The sequence below is a fragment of the Seriola aureovittata genome, chromosome 5, assembly GCF_021018895.1.
Source record: "Seriola aureovittata isolate HTS-2021-v1 ecotype China chromosome 5, ASM2101889v1, whole genome shotgun sequence".
Classification (NCBI taxonomy): Eukaryota; Metazoa; Chordata; class Actinopteri; order Carangiformes; family Carangidae; genus Seriola; species Seriola aureovittata.
In genome coordinates this window covers 14,323,216-14,340,568 of record NC_079368.1, presented here as the reverse complement: position 1 = coordinate 14,340,568, position 17,353 = coordinate 14,323,216, and the positions used below count along the sequence as shown (strand labels likewise).

The window sequence follows — 17,353 nt, the reverse complement described above, 5'->3', positions numbered from 1 at the left end:
GTCTGGAGAGTATTTTTCAGTGTCTCCTGGGAGGTCAGTATAAATACAATAAATGTCACACTGCTGAATTTTAACTAGAGCTGATACTCCTGCAGCAGCACAGGCATGCAGCACAATGCATGCACAGTTAGCAGGCAGTGTGATAAGTAGGCAGTCAGACCAGCCAGTGCAGTGGGGAGAGTAGCAAGGTTTTGATCAGGCTTAACTGGCAAGTCAGGTCTTTGACATTTGAAGGGGAGGCTGGACGGATCTGAACAGAAAAGCAAGAGAGAGAGAGAGAGAGGTGGGGGGGTGGGGGGTGGAGGACGAGAGCAGAGAACGGTGAGAATTCCTGCTGTGTTAGCATCCCCTCAGCAACTCCATCAATACTGCATACAGCTGAGAAACTGGCAAAGGTCCCCCGTGCTGCATTTTCAGGCTCGGCCAGCGAAAGAGTGCAACTCCCACGACCGGTCGGCTCAAGTCTGCTGCTGGGGGGTGGGGGGCTCTGCAAGGGGCAGTGCGCACGCACGCGCGCCCACACACACACACACACACACACACACACACACACACACACACACACACACACGCACGCACGCACGCACGCACGCACACACACACGCACCAGAGCCTCTGCTGCATCAAGAGGCAGAAGAGGAGAGCGGAGGAGGGTACAGAGGGACACACAGACTGGGAATACTCCAGAGGACAGAGCCAATCCCGGAGAGAGACTGGACTGTAAGGAGACTCATGTGCTAATATGCTACCGTGTCCCGCAGGGGAAGCTGAGCACCGGGGAGTTTGACAGGATCTCAGTGCACCTGCTCCATGCTCACCGGTAAGCTGATTTATTCCTTTTACAGTCAGGGAAATGTAGCTACTTGTGATTTATTACCATTAACACGGTGTGTTTAGGTGATGCTGTCTTATTTCTTCAAGTGGATTTTGCCTGCATTGGTGCACGGTGCACACACACAGCACTTGAATGGAAGTTGTCTCAGGTACCAGCACTCTTCCCTGGAAAGCCATGTACTGTGGTGCAGTGTAATAACTGAAATCACAACAACAACAACAACAAAAAAAGACTGAGCCATGATACATGGCAGGCTGTTAATCTTGTATCAAATCTGATCAGTTCTGCTACACACTTATGAAACGGGATCAAACACTCCTTCTACAGAGCTGGCCAAGTTGTTAATAGTCAGTATACATCAGTAGCTCATTAAGATGCTGAAAAACAAATTAAAATGCTACAAAGCACACCTCAAATTTTATTTTTTGCTATTGGTTTTGACATCAACTATGTGTGTATTTGTTGTTGTTGTTGTTGTTGTTGTTGTTGTGTGTGTGTGTGTGTGTGTGTGCGCACTGAGAAAGTGGTCAATAGCAGAACTGTTGTATGGAAGCACAGCTCCTCTGTAGGGGGGTACACCCCTCTATAAACCACAATTCTAGTTTTCCATGACATCATGGAGAGGTTATCGCTCAAAGCAGCAGCAAAATGACCTGACACACGTCGGTAGTGCCGTTGTTAACTGACTTTAGCTTCACAGACAAACATAACATACAGAGGTTTGGGTCAACTTGATGTATTTAAGCAGCTCGATTTAACCTGCTGGATGAACTCCATTGTGTAAGTCAGTAAACAGTGAGGTGTGATGGTATCATCTTTGTTGTCTTCAGCCACGTGGCATCTACAGTATGTATTATTTTATTCTACACTTTGTTGCTGAATTCCTTTTAAAGCTGAACTACAACCTCTGATAATAAGATAAAAACATGGTTTACATTACATTCAATCCTTCGAGACGACAACAGTAGGCAAGCCTGGTAAGAGGGCACTTTTTCTCAACAATTGTATTACACAATCTGGGGATGATTCCTTGGGCTTATCTTGCATTTCACAAACCAGGAGAACTGAGTGAAGGAAAGAGGCGTGGTCAGATATTAAGACTTGTGAGCACTTGTCCTTTATCAGCTGAGGATCAGAGAGTCCTAATCATTAACCACAGGTTAACATACCCACCAAGCAAGTGTCTGAATTAAAACAGAGATCACCAATTTGGATTGTAAGGAGGTGAATGAGCCACTAAACCAGCAGCTCTTCTTTAGCCCCGGTGGTGCTGCCTGTCCAGGGCCTAGGCAGTGCTGTAAAGTGACATGTAATGAACAAGAATTGATTAAATGTCCACTGCATTTACTTTATGTAGATGTTGCGGCATCTGCTCCTCTGCTGCTGATGTTTATTGGTGAGGATCCGGTTTGTTTCTATGCATGCTGCTGTGAGAGGATCATGTAGAGCAATACAATTGGTGTTTGCACTCGTAGAAAGAAGTTTTGTTGAAAGTTTGATTCCAATTTTGAGTGATGGAGGCGAGCGCAGCCACTTTGCTGTTTTTTCTCCCTCGGCCTGTCTATAGATCGGCCTCCTCGCCACCGACCAGGAGCTGCATTTTGCTAATTCTCCCCAACATTCCAGTAACAAGTATTACATTTGTAGGGGAGTGAGTGAAACTGACAGCTTGTTTGCAGGCAGGATTATTAGCACTGCTTGGGGACAGGCCCAACAGTGAGAGAGCGGGATCTGCGTCATATGTTGTGAGGACCAAATCTGCTTAACCTACTTTAGTTTTGCACAAAATATCTTGGACTTGCCGGAGCTGTTTGCGATCCAATTCGTTATTCATCAAATTTTCAGTGGTGACAAATAATTAAAGGGACAGCATGTGAGAGTGAGGCGACACTCCTCATGAGCCTTCACCGCCCCTCTGAGCAGAAAGTGATTTAACATGTTGCTCTCTGTATTTAGTCAAACACACAACATCAAAGGCTCTGCTGTGTGAGCATGGCTGTTTACTAAGTGCTTGGCACAGAGACTTGGATGAATAATGCAGGAATACAGCCCAAAAAGTGGCTTTTCTCGCTTGTGGGTGATGCTCAGTTTGTTAAATCTTATTTTGACTTCATATTAGTTTCAGCAACAACTTGTTCAGTCTTAGTTGAGTTTATTCCAGTGGCTCAGGGGTCACATCCCTTTAAGGGGTCACAAGATACTCTACTTATATTTGCAGTTTTTTGTGAAAATATTGCATATATTGCATATTGCATGAAACCATCAGGGAAGTTTAGAGGGAAAAATGTCTCTTTGGTGGAACTGCTAACAAGTCACAGACACTTGAGATGTAACAAGGCGACACAACTGCACATTGCTTTCTGTAAGAAGTCATGAAAGAGGTTGGGAATCACTGATTTAACTTTTGACAGTGTGTTGATATTTTTAAACCTTTTTAACCTAATCTATAAAGTAGCATAAAAGGAATATATTTAAGTGCATGTACCTCAAAACTGTACCTGTATAGTACTTGAGTAAATGTACATAGTTGCTTTCACCCACTCCAAACAAATACATAGTTTAGCTTCAACAACTTAATCTCAGCTGCAGCGTTGCGGACCAGTCAGAGGAGATCTTTCCATTTCTCATTTGTTCTCAGGAACTTTTTTCTATGCAGCGCTCCATTCAACACTGCACACTTTTCTTTTTTTTTTTCTCTGAAGTTCAAGGACGCTAAGATGTGCTCAGAATATCAAGCAGTTCTTTTGGTTGTACCTCAAAAGGATAATTTGGTGATGGATTGCACCACAAGTGTTATACCTGCCATCCTAGCAGCCAGTGCCCTGTGAGTAACTAACTACTGTACGAGAGGGTGAAATACCAGAGCTGGCAGAAATGTGAGGGCAACGTGGCAACAAAACAAGGGGGATTTTGAAACTCAAGGGGCCCCTGCTTCCTTTTAAAGTGCAGTGTGACGAGAAAGTTAATAGGTGTCGGAGCGCTGTTAATATTTAACGGTTTGCCATGCAATATGCATGAACAAAGGTAACAATGTGTGTGGAAATGTTCCTAATTAACACAACTGCTTCCTTTTTACAAGCACTAACATGTTACACACACACACACACACACACATCACAAATGATTTGAATAGCTCTCCTCAGAACTTGAAGTCTGTGTCTTTCTGACACTTAAGAGCAACACCAGGAATTTTTTTGATAAATAACACAAATACAATCACTGTTCATAAATCAGGACCTTAAAAAACAGACGAATGGATTAGAGATGTGAAACTGAAAGCAGTCAAAAAGCAGACATTTCTTTAAAATCAACATAAACATAGAAACACACATCTTAACCTTTTATATCATGACAACACGACTCATCCTAATCAGACTTTACACTCATGTAAACCAGTGAGTCACATCAGTGTGTGTGTGTGTGTGTGTGTGTGTGTGTGTGTGTGTGTGTGTGTGTGTGTGTGTGTGCATGTGTGTTTGCGTTGTTGTTGACGATGTCGTTCCCTCTGTCCATGCAGATTATGTGGAGGAGCTGATGTGTGCGATGGCCAGCTTGGACCTGCAGGTTCTCATACACACAGTCCTGTGTTGTCGTTACCTCCCAACCAAGCAGCCCAGCCCGAGGATCTGACCGCGCCTCCCCTCCCTCTCCCCCTTCCCTCCCTCTCCCTGGGTGTCCCTCGATCCTGGGCCCACCATGGGAGGATGCTTCTCCAAACCCAAACCAGGTAACCAACACGTTTTCCTATGCTCGCTCCATCTGTCTCTCTCTCCTTCACCCTGGTTCATTTAGTCTGAAAGGAAACATGCACCAATCAATCTCCATAGCAGCTTGTGAAGGTGAGGATAAAGAGGCATATTGTACTGTAATACAACAAACTGTAATGTTAAATCCTTGTTAAAATGGGATCAAAAAGCTGCTGAAACACCTCTGTGGTGATTAGTTTACTTGTGCTGTTGTGGTAGTGGATTGCAAAGTGCTGTAAGTTGTTATTTTGTCCTCCCTGACCATGTCATCTTGCTGTTAGAATTTCCAGTGCGGACGCTGCGCGATGCGGTTGAAACCATTCTCACAAGATTTCCTCTTATCCATATACATTACAATATATAAATGTAAATTTCCACTCCACAAAATACTGTAATCAAAGTGATGTTTACAGCAATGAACAATATTTAATTATTTATATCCTTCTCAGACGCTTCATTAACTCAATTTGTTCATCTTACTCCGAAACATTAATTTGGGAAACAGACATTAGCAGAACAATCAGACGATAACATCAAATCATCACATTATGATTCCCCTGAAAGTCCATAAATGATAACATTGAACTATTGCCAAGCCTGTAATCTGCAGCATTGCTAGAATTTTGTTTTAGGATTGAACCTGGACAGAAGTGTTAACTGTTTGTAGATGAAAGTTTAAGTCTGATGAATAGTTCATGTTAAATATGTAGAGAGCTGATGGTTTGAGAGAGTGTTTTCTTGCAAGTCCTCTCTGCTGTTGGTGTATTGTAAAAAAGAAAAAAAAAGGTTTTCATACACTGACACAGAAGTCCATGTAGTTGTAGTAAAGATGAGGTACAGGAAAATATAGGTGTAATACAGTGATAATATTGATTTGTGTTTTTTTGTTGTGATAACTAACGTGTTTTAAAAAATATATTTCAGGACAGTTTGTTCAGTTTGACTCATTTTCAAAGCTTCCTACTGCCTCCAAATCCTGTTATACACGTCCTCTCAGCCGCCTCTGTTTGCACTATAGCGTTATGTGTGGGAGGAATTTTAATGCTCTCTGTGGTATCTTCGGTCAAGAGGATTACATACTGACACATGAATATCAAATTTTGACACTGTGTGTGGATCCATTTCAGTGTTAGCAAGGCCGGGGGATTAGCTATCATGCAGTCTTGCAGGTGATAATCGCACACTGTGCTGCTCCATGTTCATCTTTAGTGACACACAAAAGCTTTCAGACCAAATCGACTGTTCAGTGCATCACGTGGAGGTGAAGTGAGAAAGATGAGGGTCGAGATGTGTGATGCAAACGACAGAACAGAGGCTGCTGCCAGTCAGGACCAAGTGTCTGTCACAGTGTGACCTCCAGCTGCTAAACATCTGTGACAAATCAAACTTGACAGGAGTATCTATTAAAGTGGTCTTTCATACAGTGGGAAAGACAGTTCTTCTTTATAATTTATAGATTCACACAAGGAATCTGTTCATAGGCATGAATTCTGAAATGAGCCACTAGCACCAACAGTAAGTTCATTTTCTCTGTCACGTCAATCTTGTGTTGCTGATAAAGACGCTTTGAGGAGACAGTGGAAGCTTGTTCAGTTTACCATACACGTGCTTTACTATAATGTCTGGAGGAGCTCGATCAAGCACCTCATGATTTATGGTTCATTATGGTGTGAGGAGAGATTTTGTGAATGTTCAAAATGAATTCTCAAACATTTGAAATCCAAATTGTTGAATGTAAAACATACACACACCTCCTAAAAGGTCTTTTTGTGATACTATTTTATGGATAAACAAAGATGTTTATGTTGCTTTGCTAAGGAGAGATGTGGTGAATAAATCAGGCCAACATCCACTGTAGGCAGTGACTACAGGCTCAGTCTTACAGTGAGTCATTTTGTCATTTTTCTGGGTTATGTACAACTTGTGATTATTTGGGCGAGGGAGGACATGGCAGTCACCAGTCCAGGGCTGGAGTCACTTATAGGTTTGAATTGTAGTCTTAAAGCATTAGATTTAAAAACATTACATTCACATATTTCCTTAAAAATATAAAAGCAGCCCGTTCTGAGACCTTAAACTGTGCGTGTGAAGTACAAATGTAGATTACTCCCACTGAGTATACTGTAAATATATAGTTACTGTGTACATTGAAGTGTTAAGTGGGAGTAAATTGGCATGGTGACAGGCTCTATGAGGGAGGGAGAGCTCGTAGACATGGCACTTTGCCCTCTTCATTTGCATAAAAATGTGAAGATGTGTAGAAAGCTTATGAATACTGCAAAATTATACATAAGGGTGAAGTGATCACATAAATAAAATGTCTGCGTTATAGCTCTTAACATTGAAAAAATCAGAATAAAAGCATAACATAAAATGTTCTGGTTCTGAGCCAGATCACTTTTTAGTGCTGATCAAATGAGGCGTCAGTGTGGTGATGTCTCGTTTACTGCGGCAGCGTCTAGAGATTCTCTTCAGCTGTGGAAAGCTTTCTCTTTCTTTTCTCCGGCAATTGCTCTCACTATTATGATTTTCCATTGATTTTAATTAAGACTTGCTCAGCAGGAGAAAATTCCAGCCAGATTACTGTGTAAGAACCGGATGATCAGCACATTTTTCCAGCCCAACAGATAAAGCCTGCTGCAGTGAAAAAGGAGTTACACAACCATTTTCTTAAGGTTCAGAAATATAAACCCGACAGCAGCGCATCACATGTCATCAAGGAGAACTGAATGTCTCCCGAAAGACAGATTAATATGCTCCACTCAGTTATAGTCTGTTTTCTTAACTGTCTCTGTAGGAAAGCAGTACTTATATGGATTTTTTTTGTCTTTATGTCAGTTTCTTTAACAGAAATCTCATTATTAATGGACATTATTATGACTGCATTTAAAGGCATTATTACCCTGTCAAAACCATATTTTCCAACTTAGTAAGATAATTTAGGTCAAGACAGAATGAGTAATATGTTAATTGTTAAATATTTAATGGCAAAATGTTGAGCTATCTTTCTGCATTTTTGTGGATTTTCTGCACCATAAAACTGGGGAAACTAATATGAACAGCAACAGTATTAAAATATGTCTGCACAGGAATGATTTGATTGATTTCCTGCTCTTTAGAAGACAGTCGTGGTGTGTTTTTTATAGTATTTAGAAAATCTGTATTCATATTGAATGTTGAAGAATCAAATGATAGCTGTATTCATTAGAAGGTAGAAAACAAAACAAAACAAAGCAAAAGAAAAAAGCAAAAGAAAAGGAGGTAGTGCACTTCGACAGTCCTCCCTTCACACGCTGCCTGCTTTCATTTGTTTCAGTTGTGGAGTTGTCGGACTCAATTCGTCCCAATGTTGTAGACGTTTCTCTGTGGGGGAGGCAAATTACTCTTTCAGGCAGAAATAAAATAACAGAGGATTGATGGAATATAATGCACTGGTAATTAGTAGCAAATATGACATCAAACTGATTTCTATTTGAAAGCTTTGCAGCATCATTGTGACATTTTTGTGTTCAGACATTTTCTTAGTGAGATGTGTCTGTGTTGTGCAGTTGAAGTTAAAGTGGAACTCTCTCTCCTGGAAAAAGAAAAAGAGGTGGACGGGCTGTCACCTAATGGTAAAGCGAGTCCCTTTGCTGACTGCAGACCTAACGGGGCCCTGGGACACGGCTCTGATGACGACTCCACCCCGCTCCCCCCCTACCACAAACCACGGGACTACGTGGAGGCCTCGGTCTGTCATGTTAAAGATCTGGAAAATGGACAGTAAGAATATGAAAAATACAACTTTGTTTTTTTCTCCTCCATACACCCTGAGCACACAGTCTCATGCACACATGCAGGCAGAGATAATTAAACAGTTGCGTATCCTTATGATGCACATCACGCCAATTTTATTTCCAGGATGATCAACTGAAAAACATATTCAAGTGAAATCAAGCTCAAGAATCCAGAGGGAAATACGCTCATATGTTAAAGGACCAGTTCACACAGAAACACAAATAAACCATTTTTTCCTTTATCGACTCATAAGAGACTCATTCACATCAGTGTTTATGTTAGATTATTAGTAAGAGGACATTGCAGCAGAGAAATACTTAATATATGTTTGCATTCATTTAGAAACAGTGGCAGGATTAAACAGTCTTTCCAGCAGGAAACACTGAGAAGTTCAGTACAGGCTCTATTACAGCAAGACAAGTGATTGTTCTTCAACAGCAACCACCGTATGGGATAATGCTGAAAACTAAAAAGTACTATGACAGTAGCACAATAGAGAGGAGTCATAGAGTCAAAAGTTTCATAAAGTCTTGTTTTACTTGTCACTGTTTTTTAATAAGCTGCTTTTTTTGGTGTTTTTGAGTGAACTTTCCCTGTAAGTTATTTGACTCATCGTTGCTACCAGAGCGTAGCTTAGATAGATGGATTTACATGCTGAATTGCGGAAGGTAAGTTGTGGTCCTGATGCGTCAAAATGACCTCTGTGTGTTTCTTTGGAGGTTTTAATCAAAACATAGCGAAGAACACACAACACCTCTTTGCTCTTCTGTGTTTGACAGGATGCGAGAGGTTGACTTGGGAAGTGGCAGAGCTTTGTTGATCAAAGAGCACGGGGAGTTCTCGGCCATGGGCCACAAGTGTCCGCACTACGGAGCTCCCCTGGTCAAAGGTGAGTGATATGTTGTCGGTCATGATTTTAACATATACTTATTAATACACTAACATACATTTGACGGACTTATCCATTTTCTGTCATGCCAGGTGTGCTGTCAAAAGGACACGTGCGCTGTCCCTGGCACGGTGCGTGTTTCAACATTGCAACAGGAGACATCGAGGACTTCCCCGGTCTGGACAGCCTGCCTACCTTCCAGGTGACCTTCCCCGCCGGTGCTGTCTCTTAACACATTCCCTGCCTTATCATGTCTCTAAGCACCGTCAGAAAGTGTACCCATGGCTCATGTCTGTTTGCTCCAGGTCAGAGTTGAAAAGGACAAGGTGATCATTCGTGCAAACAAGCAGGTAACAAGAAAAAGAATGTGGAGAATTTATGCAGGAACATAAAAGCGACCACCGGACTGATCTGAGAACTTTCTCAAACATTTCCAGGCTCTTCAGTCACAGAAAAGGTCAAAGCCCATGGCTCGATGTTCAGCAGTCATTAACTCCAGCACTGGCTTCAGCCATGTTCTCATCATTGGCTCGGGTCAGTGTGTTTTTGTCCCTCCTCATTCATTTCTATAACAGGGATGCAGTTCTATCTGTTTAATGTCTCACATTTAACCCTTGATATCAGTCAATTACCTCTTTGTTTTGATAAACTGGTGAATGTGTCTGCAGGTCCGGCAGGTCTGGTGTGTGCAGAGACTCTGAGGCAAGAGGGCTTCACAGATCGCATCGTCATGTGCACCATGGACAGACATCCTCCCTATGACAGGCCTAAACTGAGTAAGGTTTGTACACAGACCCCGACCACTTAAAAGCTCAGACAGAACTGACTTTGCCAAGAAAGTTATGTAACAAGACTGCAGAGGTGCTGCTTCAGTCAGTAGTGCTAAAGCAGGAGCTGTTTGGGGAACAGCTACAGCAGCAAAGCTTTGAAGTGGCTTGAGCAGAAGGAAACAGACATTAATAGATCAGAGGGAATATGAGTTTTGCTTGAAAAATACTGTTTTGGATTTATTTGACATCATAATCATAGATTATTATTATTACAAATGACAGTTAAATATCACTTGGTTCGTTGTTGGACTTGGTCCACTCAGTGCCTCCCCTGGAGCTTTCGATCGTACCAAATGATCTTCCTCAGCAGATGGAGTTACCCACTGTTCATGGAAATATAGATATTCAAATATCCCACCTTTTTCAGAGCACTGAAAGGACTCCTCGTGCATGTTAGCTTAAAAATTGAGAAGGACAGTTCCTGCTTGACCTTGGCAACAAAGTTGACAAAAAAAGAAAAGGAAGAAGGTTTTTGGATTCAGTGGTTTTTATTTTATTTTTTTACTGATGTGCTCAGCACTAACTCGCTCACCCTTAGTCCCTAGACAGCACAGCAGAGCAGCTGAGACTGCGCTCCATGGACTTCCTGCAGGACCATGACATTGAACTGCTCACAGAGAAAGAGGTGAGAGGTGGTAAAGACTGATTAATTATGGTTAATGATGTAACGATGGGTAATGGTAAATGGTATAGCCTAAGGCAGTTAATTAATCAGTTCAATTAATGATTAATGACGGCGTTTTATACTTTTTATTCTGAAATCTGAGCTAAAATCAAACTTGTATGACTGCGTCTCTATCTTGTTTATTCGAGGCTGTGGCAATAGATGTGAAAACACGATCTGTGACCTTTGAAGACGGCTTGAGGATGGAGTACAGGAAACTCTTTATTGCTACAGGAAGCAAGTAATGAAACACTTTTATTTTGCATGATTATCAAGAAGCAGAGATACATTTATAAAAAACTGACACCTGACTGCTTTCATTTCCTGCCTGAAAGACCCAAACCAATGAACTACAAAGGCAAAGACGTCAGGAATGTGTTTCACCTCAGGACGCCCGAGGATGCTAACAGTATAGCAAGGCTGGCCAACAACAAGAACGCTGTGATTGTGGGAACATCATTTGTTGGTGAGAAAAAGAAACATTTATAAACACATATTTGTCCCGATTAAGGTGGGTGACAAAGAAAAAAAACAGAAAGTGAGTTAGTGAAGTGTCAGTGGTTCAGAAACTTGAAAGATATGTGAATTACACTAATTCACACTAAGAATTACACTTAAGACTGATCTGAAGAGCCTTTTTAAAAAAAGTTATTTGCTGAATGTGAACATCTGTAATTTACTTTTTATTTCTTTGAAATCCTTACTATATCCAGTTACAATGAAAATGAAATTAACGACAATCTAATATATAGTATTTATAATATGAATATAGAGATTTGAACGAAATAAAATAAAATTGGCTGAAATGGAAACAAAAAGAAAACCCAATTCTGCTGCTGGTAGACAAGGTGCGTGACATTTACAGTGTTTTTTAGTAATAAGACATTTTGCTTGTATTCTTCAGTTTGCTAATAGGAGTAATGGTGACAGATATTTTTTTTAATTTTCACCTTCAGTTGTTTGATAATTTCAAGCCCCGGTGATAACAAAAGCCATAATGTTTCAGTCTCATCTAACCATTGAGTGACCGCTGTCTGCTCTGTTTGGAATAATCTGCATTTGTTTTACGTCTTCACTCGTGTTTCCCTAAGCTTTTTTTAAAAAACATTTCACATTAACTGCAACACACATTAACTGTTTTTTGCTGTGCTGGCAGGTATGGAGGTGGCTGCAGCTCTAACTGACAAGGCCCACTCGGTCTCTGTCATCGGGATCGAGTCAGTCCCCTTTAAAAAAGCTCTCGGGGAGAAAGTAGGGAAAGCCATAATGAAGGTAGGTACGCACTCCTGGGAAATCAAGCTTTTCAGAACATGAAGCACCTCCACAATACTGTCATCAGCACTCTTCCTGAGAGGGAGAAAAACTTACTAGTTAAAATGCAAATTGTGCATTTCTGGTCAATACTGCAGGACCCACAAAGGAGAATGTAAATCTTCTCATTAGCAGTGATTGATCATGCAGACACAGTCCAGCCGTGAACCCCCCCCCCTTACTGTTTTCATGTGTTTACTGTGGCTGTGGTGTGTCTTGTCTTTGCAGCTGTTTGAAGCAAACAGGGTGAAGTTCTACATGTTGAACGAGGTGTCCGAGATGATTGGCCATCATGGACAAGGAATTCAGAAAGTGAGAGAAACAGCATGACATGATGCTCAGAAGTGCTATCCTATCCTGTTTAATGTAACGAAGAAGATGAGCCAGATAAGAAATAAGAATATTCACCAAAATTAAAGCCATTTGAATTGTGTGCCAACTTTAAATACCCTTTAAATTTGGTTTCAATGTGCAACAGAATTTAGATTTTGAAAAGAAACATCCCACGTTTTATTATTATTAAGAGTTTAAGAGGCACAAAGTCTGCTTCGTCAGGAGTGTGTGAGTGTGGTTTGATCAGATGTAATTCCCGTTATACACAGCTGAAAGAGGTGGTTCTGAAGAGTGGAAAAGTCCTGCGGGCAGACGTGTGTGTCATCGGAGCAGGTGATGACAAACGTGTCCTCATTATCTGCAGAGACGTATAATTACAGCATATGATGAAACTCCCCATTTGATGACTTTCTATTTGTGGTTTCCATGTTTAACCTCCTTCCTTCATGTGTCTCCTCTCCTGCAGGAAGTGTTCCTGCAACAGGCTTCCTGAAACAGAGCGGTCTCCACATGGACTCCAAGGGCTTCATCACTGTCAACAAGGTAATCTGCAAAGTGCTCTGCTCAACAAAAAAGCTGCAAATGATCCCAAATCCCCGAACTTGATAATTGTTATCCGCTAAACTTTTTCCCAGATGATGCAGACAAACATTGATGGGGTCTTTGCGGGAGGAGATGTGGTGATGTTTCCTTTCCCGCCACGCAACAACAAGAAGGTGAACATCCCTCACTGGCAAATGGCTCATGTACACGGTGAGTGTGTTACAGATTAAATCTGACAATATTTCACCTGCATATCTAAGGCTATTATACTTCACTGCGGTGATGACGTACATGCTAACATGTTTTCAACCTCACTGACAGGAAGGGTGGCGGCGCTCAGCATTATGGGCCGAGCCACTGAGATCAAAACTGTGCCTTACTTCTGGTCAGCCATGTTTGGGAAGACCATACGTTATGCAGGTAAGTAGGCCCTCCACCTGTCGTTAGTTTAAAGCAGTGGTTCCCAACCTGTGGGCTGGGGCCCAATGGTGGGCCATGAAGGTATTGCAAGTGGGCCGACAAATCATTTGCAAAACGGTACAATTTTGGTGAAAAGAAATAAAAATATATCTATTTAGATCATGTTTTCAAATGTTTGAAAATGAATTGATATTTAAGAACATTAAATTTTAAAAATGCTAAAAAATTATAAATAACTTTTTTTTCACTGTGGTAAGCCAATGATAGGAACTGTTGTGTTGTTGCCGCCGGACCACATTTTATACTTGTTTGCTATCTCAGTCTGATTGCGTGCTAAAACATTACATTCATGGCAACAACTGGAGTATCAAAATGGACAGCTGGTGAGCAACAGGAGGAATTAAAAGGAAAGAGTCAAGAGGCAGATGGTGAATCGACAATTGATGTCTGCTTTCAGTTCAGTCCTGAATGTTCAAATTGTTATCATTAAAATAAAAAGAGCTCTGAGAAGGCATTATTTGGCCTGGTATTGTTATGGGATCAGACATGGGCCGCCAATATTTTTGAGATTTTCAATTGGGCCATGAGTTAGAAAAGGTTGGGAACCGCAGGTTTAAAGAGTTTTTGCTTCATGGGGCAGAAAGAAAGAAGAGAGAAAGAGAAAGAAGCGTTGCCACAATACTGCCATCTAGTTGTACAACTGAAAATAAAAACACAAATCAAGAAATTAAGCCTGAATTGGATTGGGTTTTTTTTTTCTATTTGTGAAGGTTATGGTGATGGATTTGATGATGTCATTATACAAGGAGATCTGGATGAGCTGAGATTTGTAGCGTTTTATACCAGGTAAAGTTTATTTACTGTTGATTCTTAGTTTATTCTTCACAATACACTGGAATATTTAAAATAAAGATGCATTTGGTCTTAATACATTATTTTCCAATTCTATTTGTGAACTAATTATAATCTTTTACTGTGAGTGTTCATCTAGTTTAATGATAATTTCTCATTGTTTCTTCCTCCGGTCGGACTAAAGGAGTGAGGAGGTGGTTGCTGTCGCCAGCATGAACTATGATCCCATTGTATCCCGAGTGGCAGAGGTCTTAGGATCCGGAAAGACGATTAAGAAACGAGATGTGGAGTAAGTCTGCTTCCCAGACCTAAATCTGGTCATGGTCACAATAGCCGTTATGTTCTTTATGTTTCTCAGGTTGACAAATGTTTATCACTCTGACAGAAAACATGACAAGTTGCAGAGCTTGTGACTTTAATCACATGGAAAGTATTACACAAGTATTACATATACACATAGTATTATACAAGCAAACACCTAAGATTCCTGTAAAGCAATAGCAGCAGTTGTTTTTTTGCAGGCTTAACTAAAATGGTAACACTTTATTTTGTGGGTAACATAATTTCCCACTAATTTCCGTAAATATTTCTTGGAAAAAACTGTCATTTAGCACTAATTACCGGAAAAAACGAATTTATTTGCTTTTTTAAGAAAGAACTAAGAAATTATATAGTAATTACACAGTTGTGTAGTGCTCATAATTAGGTAATATTTTTTAAAAGAATTGCTGATAACACTTCACTGTTAATAAGCAGATGTATATAAACATGTAATAGTTGGACCGTTTAACACACTTAAAGTTGTGAGCAGACATTGAAAAAACTTTTTTCTTTATTTTAATTTAATTTCAATTTTATCCTTAACAGGTGTATAAACAGTAGATAGATGATAAATAACAATAACAATAACAGTGCAACATCGCTGTTCCTATAAAATACTAAGAACATAGTGTTAATATTATATTGTCATTCAATATCTGTTTATGCACAAGCCAGTCATGAATTATAGCTGTTGACAGATACATTCATAAGTATTTAAACTGTCCTTATATCTGCTTACACCTACATTACAGTGTATGGTGGTGTGTTAAAATTGTTTATATACTCCTAATAAATGCTAAAGTGTAAAAGCTGATAAAATAAAGTGTTGCCTTCTCCATATCTGTTGAAATACTCACACACAGAAAGTTTGCATGTTCAGACTCTCTTGGCTTTGCGAGGAACAAATTCATTTTTTCTATTATTAGTACCAAGTTACATATAGTAGTCTTTTTTAATAGAACCGTTTTTAAAGTTTACATCACTGTTTCTTGACTGTTATTACACTAGTATATTATTACAGAACCGCTGGACCTGTGGTTTTAAGTGTTACTACGTTATAATGTTGCTGTTGTTGGACACATTTCTGTCTGTTGTGTCGTTGTGTTTTTGGTCTAATTTGACTGTAGTGTTTTCCATGTCTTCCATGTCTTTCATTTCTAATAATGCAAACCAAAAAAATCGAAGGATGTTAGCACGACTTGGCAAGTACGGAAAAACATGAGCTTCTCCTCTTTTCCATTTCACTCATACTGACCACCCACTCGTTGGGAGTTGTCACTTATCGACTTGATAACCTGCATGTGTCTGTGTCTCAGGGCTGTTTTTCTTTTTTGTTTTTTTTGTGTTGCAGGACTGGAGACATTTCTTGGTTGATTGACAAAGGCTCTCAATGACTTCACATCTGAAGGTCCCAAAGGACACAGATAAAGTCCACTGGACACCTCAATATGGACACTTATGGTGCTGAGACACTGAGCAGCTATCCCGGTCTGGACACACACACACACGCTCTCTCTCTCTCTCGGACACACACACACACACACACCCTCTCACTCTCTCTCTGTCTCTCTCTCTCTCTCACACACACACACACACACACACACACACACATTGGGAACAGGACCGTGTCTGTTTGAGACACACTTCCCTGAGGACGACTCTGAAACTTGCTTTTGTTCCTGAGAGACACAAACGGAGCCATACACGGTCTGAAAACCCTGAATCACTGTGTTGGCAGGTCTTTTATGATCATGTTGTGTTATATTTCACAACAAAGCAATACTGGTTTCAGCCTCTGTTCTGCTGCAAGATGTATCTACCTGTACACTTTGTTTATATGAAGCCAGGGATGGGCATTGGCATTTTTTTTGTACAAATAACATTGTATATAGCTATAATCCTGAATGCACTGTAACAACATAAGAACATACAATTTGAACTGAATTTTTCTAAGTTTTAAATAACAGATTTGGTTGTATTCTTGCATACAGACCTTAGATCTGCATGGTATAACTTTACTATAACAGGAGTTTAAAAAAAAAGAGGCCCCAAAACAGAGATATGTCAATGTAGATGTATCAGCAAATAAATCTTTAATCTGCAACAAGACAAACTGCATAATCACCTCAGCAAAACCTTGAATGCAGCTTTAACCGACTCACTAACACACACACACACACACACACACACACACACACATACGCAGCTTTAATTTGTGATGAATTACAATGTTTAGGATTACAAAATACCTTGGTTGCCTTGCTAGTAGACTGCACAAATTAAATTCTAATCATACTTTGATTGTACACTAGTGCTTGCACAATAGATTCATGTGTTTTCTAACAAACAGATCACTCCTTTAGACAAATCCAATAGTAGCTTAAGGTTATTTTTGATTTGATTTTACTGTCACCTCCATAGGGACATTACTTGTTACTAACTCAGGGAACTGAGGTTTGAGGCCTGGGCTTACTGGGGTTATTGGTCCTTTTGCAAGCAGAAATGAATTTGTTGCTTTAATATATATTTTCCCATTTATTGTAATTTCACTGGTTCTTTCATTTTCATTCAGAAATGCTTGTAATGTGCTTTTGGGATATGAAGCAGATGCTTGATTACATCCTGGTGTGCTGACGATCCCGAAATACTTGAGCCCTGACACAGCATTTTAAAAAGCATTGTTCTTCCTACAGAGACGCCTGGAATGGCATTTTTATAACTAAAACTTTGAAATAAAAGTCTTCCAACAATAACCACTCACTGCTTTATAAAATCGTTCAATCTCCATGTTACTTCATCTGTTGTGTGCGTGTGCATTCATTAACCAGGAAA

At 40.3% G+C, this 17,353-nt stretch overlaps 1 protein-coding gene across 3 annotated transcripts; it reads left to right on the top strand.

Moving 5' to 3' along the window:
- The first annotated feature begins 316 nt into the window (after positions 1-316).
- LOC130168979 (apoptosis-inducing factor 3) lies at positions 317-17,274 on the top strand. Of its 3 annotated transcripts, none has more exons than XM_056375358.1 (20): positions 317-820; positions 4,353-4,562; positions 8,166-8,343; positions 9,138-9,247; positions 9,340-9,449; positions 9,553-9,597; positions 9,685-9,781; positions 9,916-10,028; positions 10,616-10,702; positions 10,891-10,982; positions 11,077-11,207; positions 11,898-12,013; positions 12,281-12,364; positions 12,655-12,718; positions 12,852-12,928; positions 13,021-13,138; positions 13,250-13,348; positions 14,119-14,194; positions 14,385-14,489; positions 15,873-17,274. In XM_056375358.1, exons 2-20 carry the CDS (start codon positions 4,532-4,534, stop codon positions 15,913-15,915), a joined length of 1,776 nt encoding a protein of 591 aa, XP_056231333.1. In that variant the 5' UTR covers positions 317-820; positions 4,353-4,531; the 3' UTR covers positions 15,916-17,274. The 3 variants fall into 3 exon arrangements, with proteins under 3 accessions (XP_056231333.1, XP_056231332.1, XP_056231331.1); XM_056375357.1 differs by having other exon boundaries at positions 318-820; positions 8,224-8,343; XM_056375356.1 differs by having other exon boundaries at positions 318-820; positions 8,130-8,343.
- The last annotated feature ends 79 nt before the right edge of the window (positions 17,275-17,353 follow it).

Bases quoted from the DNA above. Each gene is read 5' to 3' on its own strand.
- LOC130168979 (XM_056375356.1), top strand. From the start codon at position 4,532: ATGGGAGGATGCTTCTCCAAACCCAAACCAG. The intron at 9,248-9,339 runs GTGAGTGATATG...CTGTCATGCCAG, and splicing joins CGGAGCTCCCCTGGTCAAAG to GTGTGCTGTCAAAAGGACAC. The intron at 14,490-15,872 runs GTAAGTCTGCTT...TTTGTGTTGCAG, and splicing joins ATTAAGAAACGAGATGTGGA to GACTGGAGACATTTCTTGGT.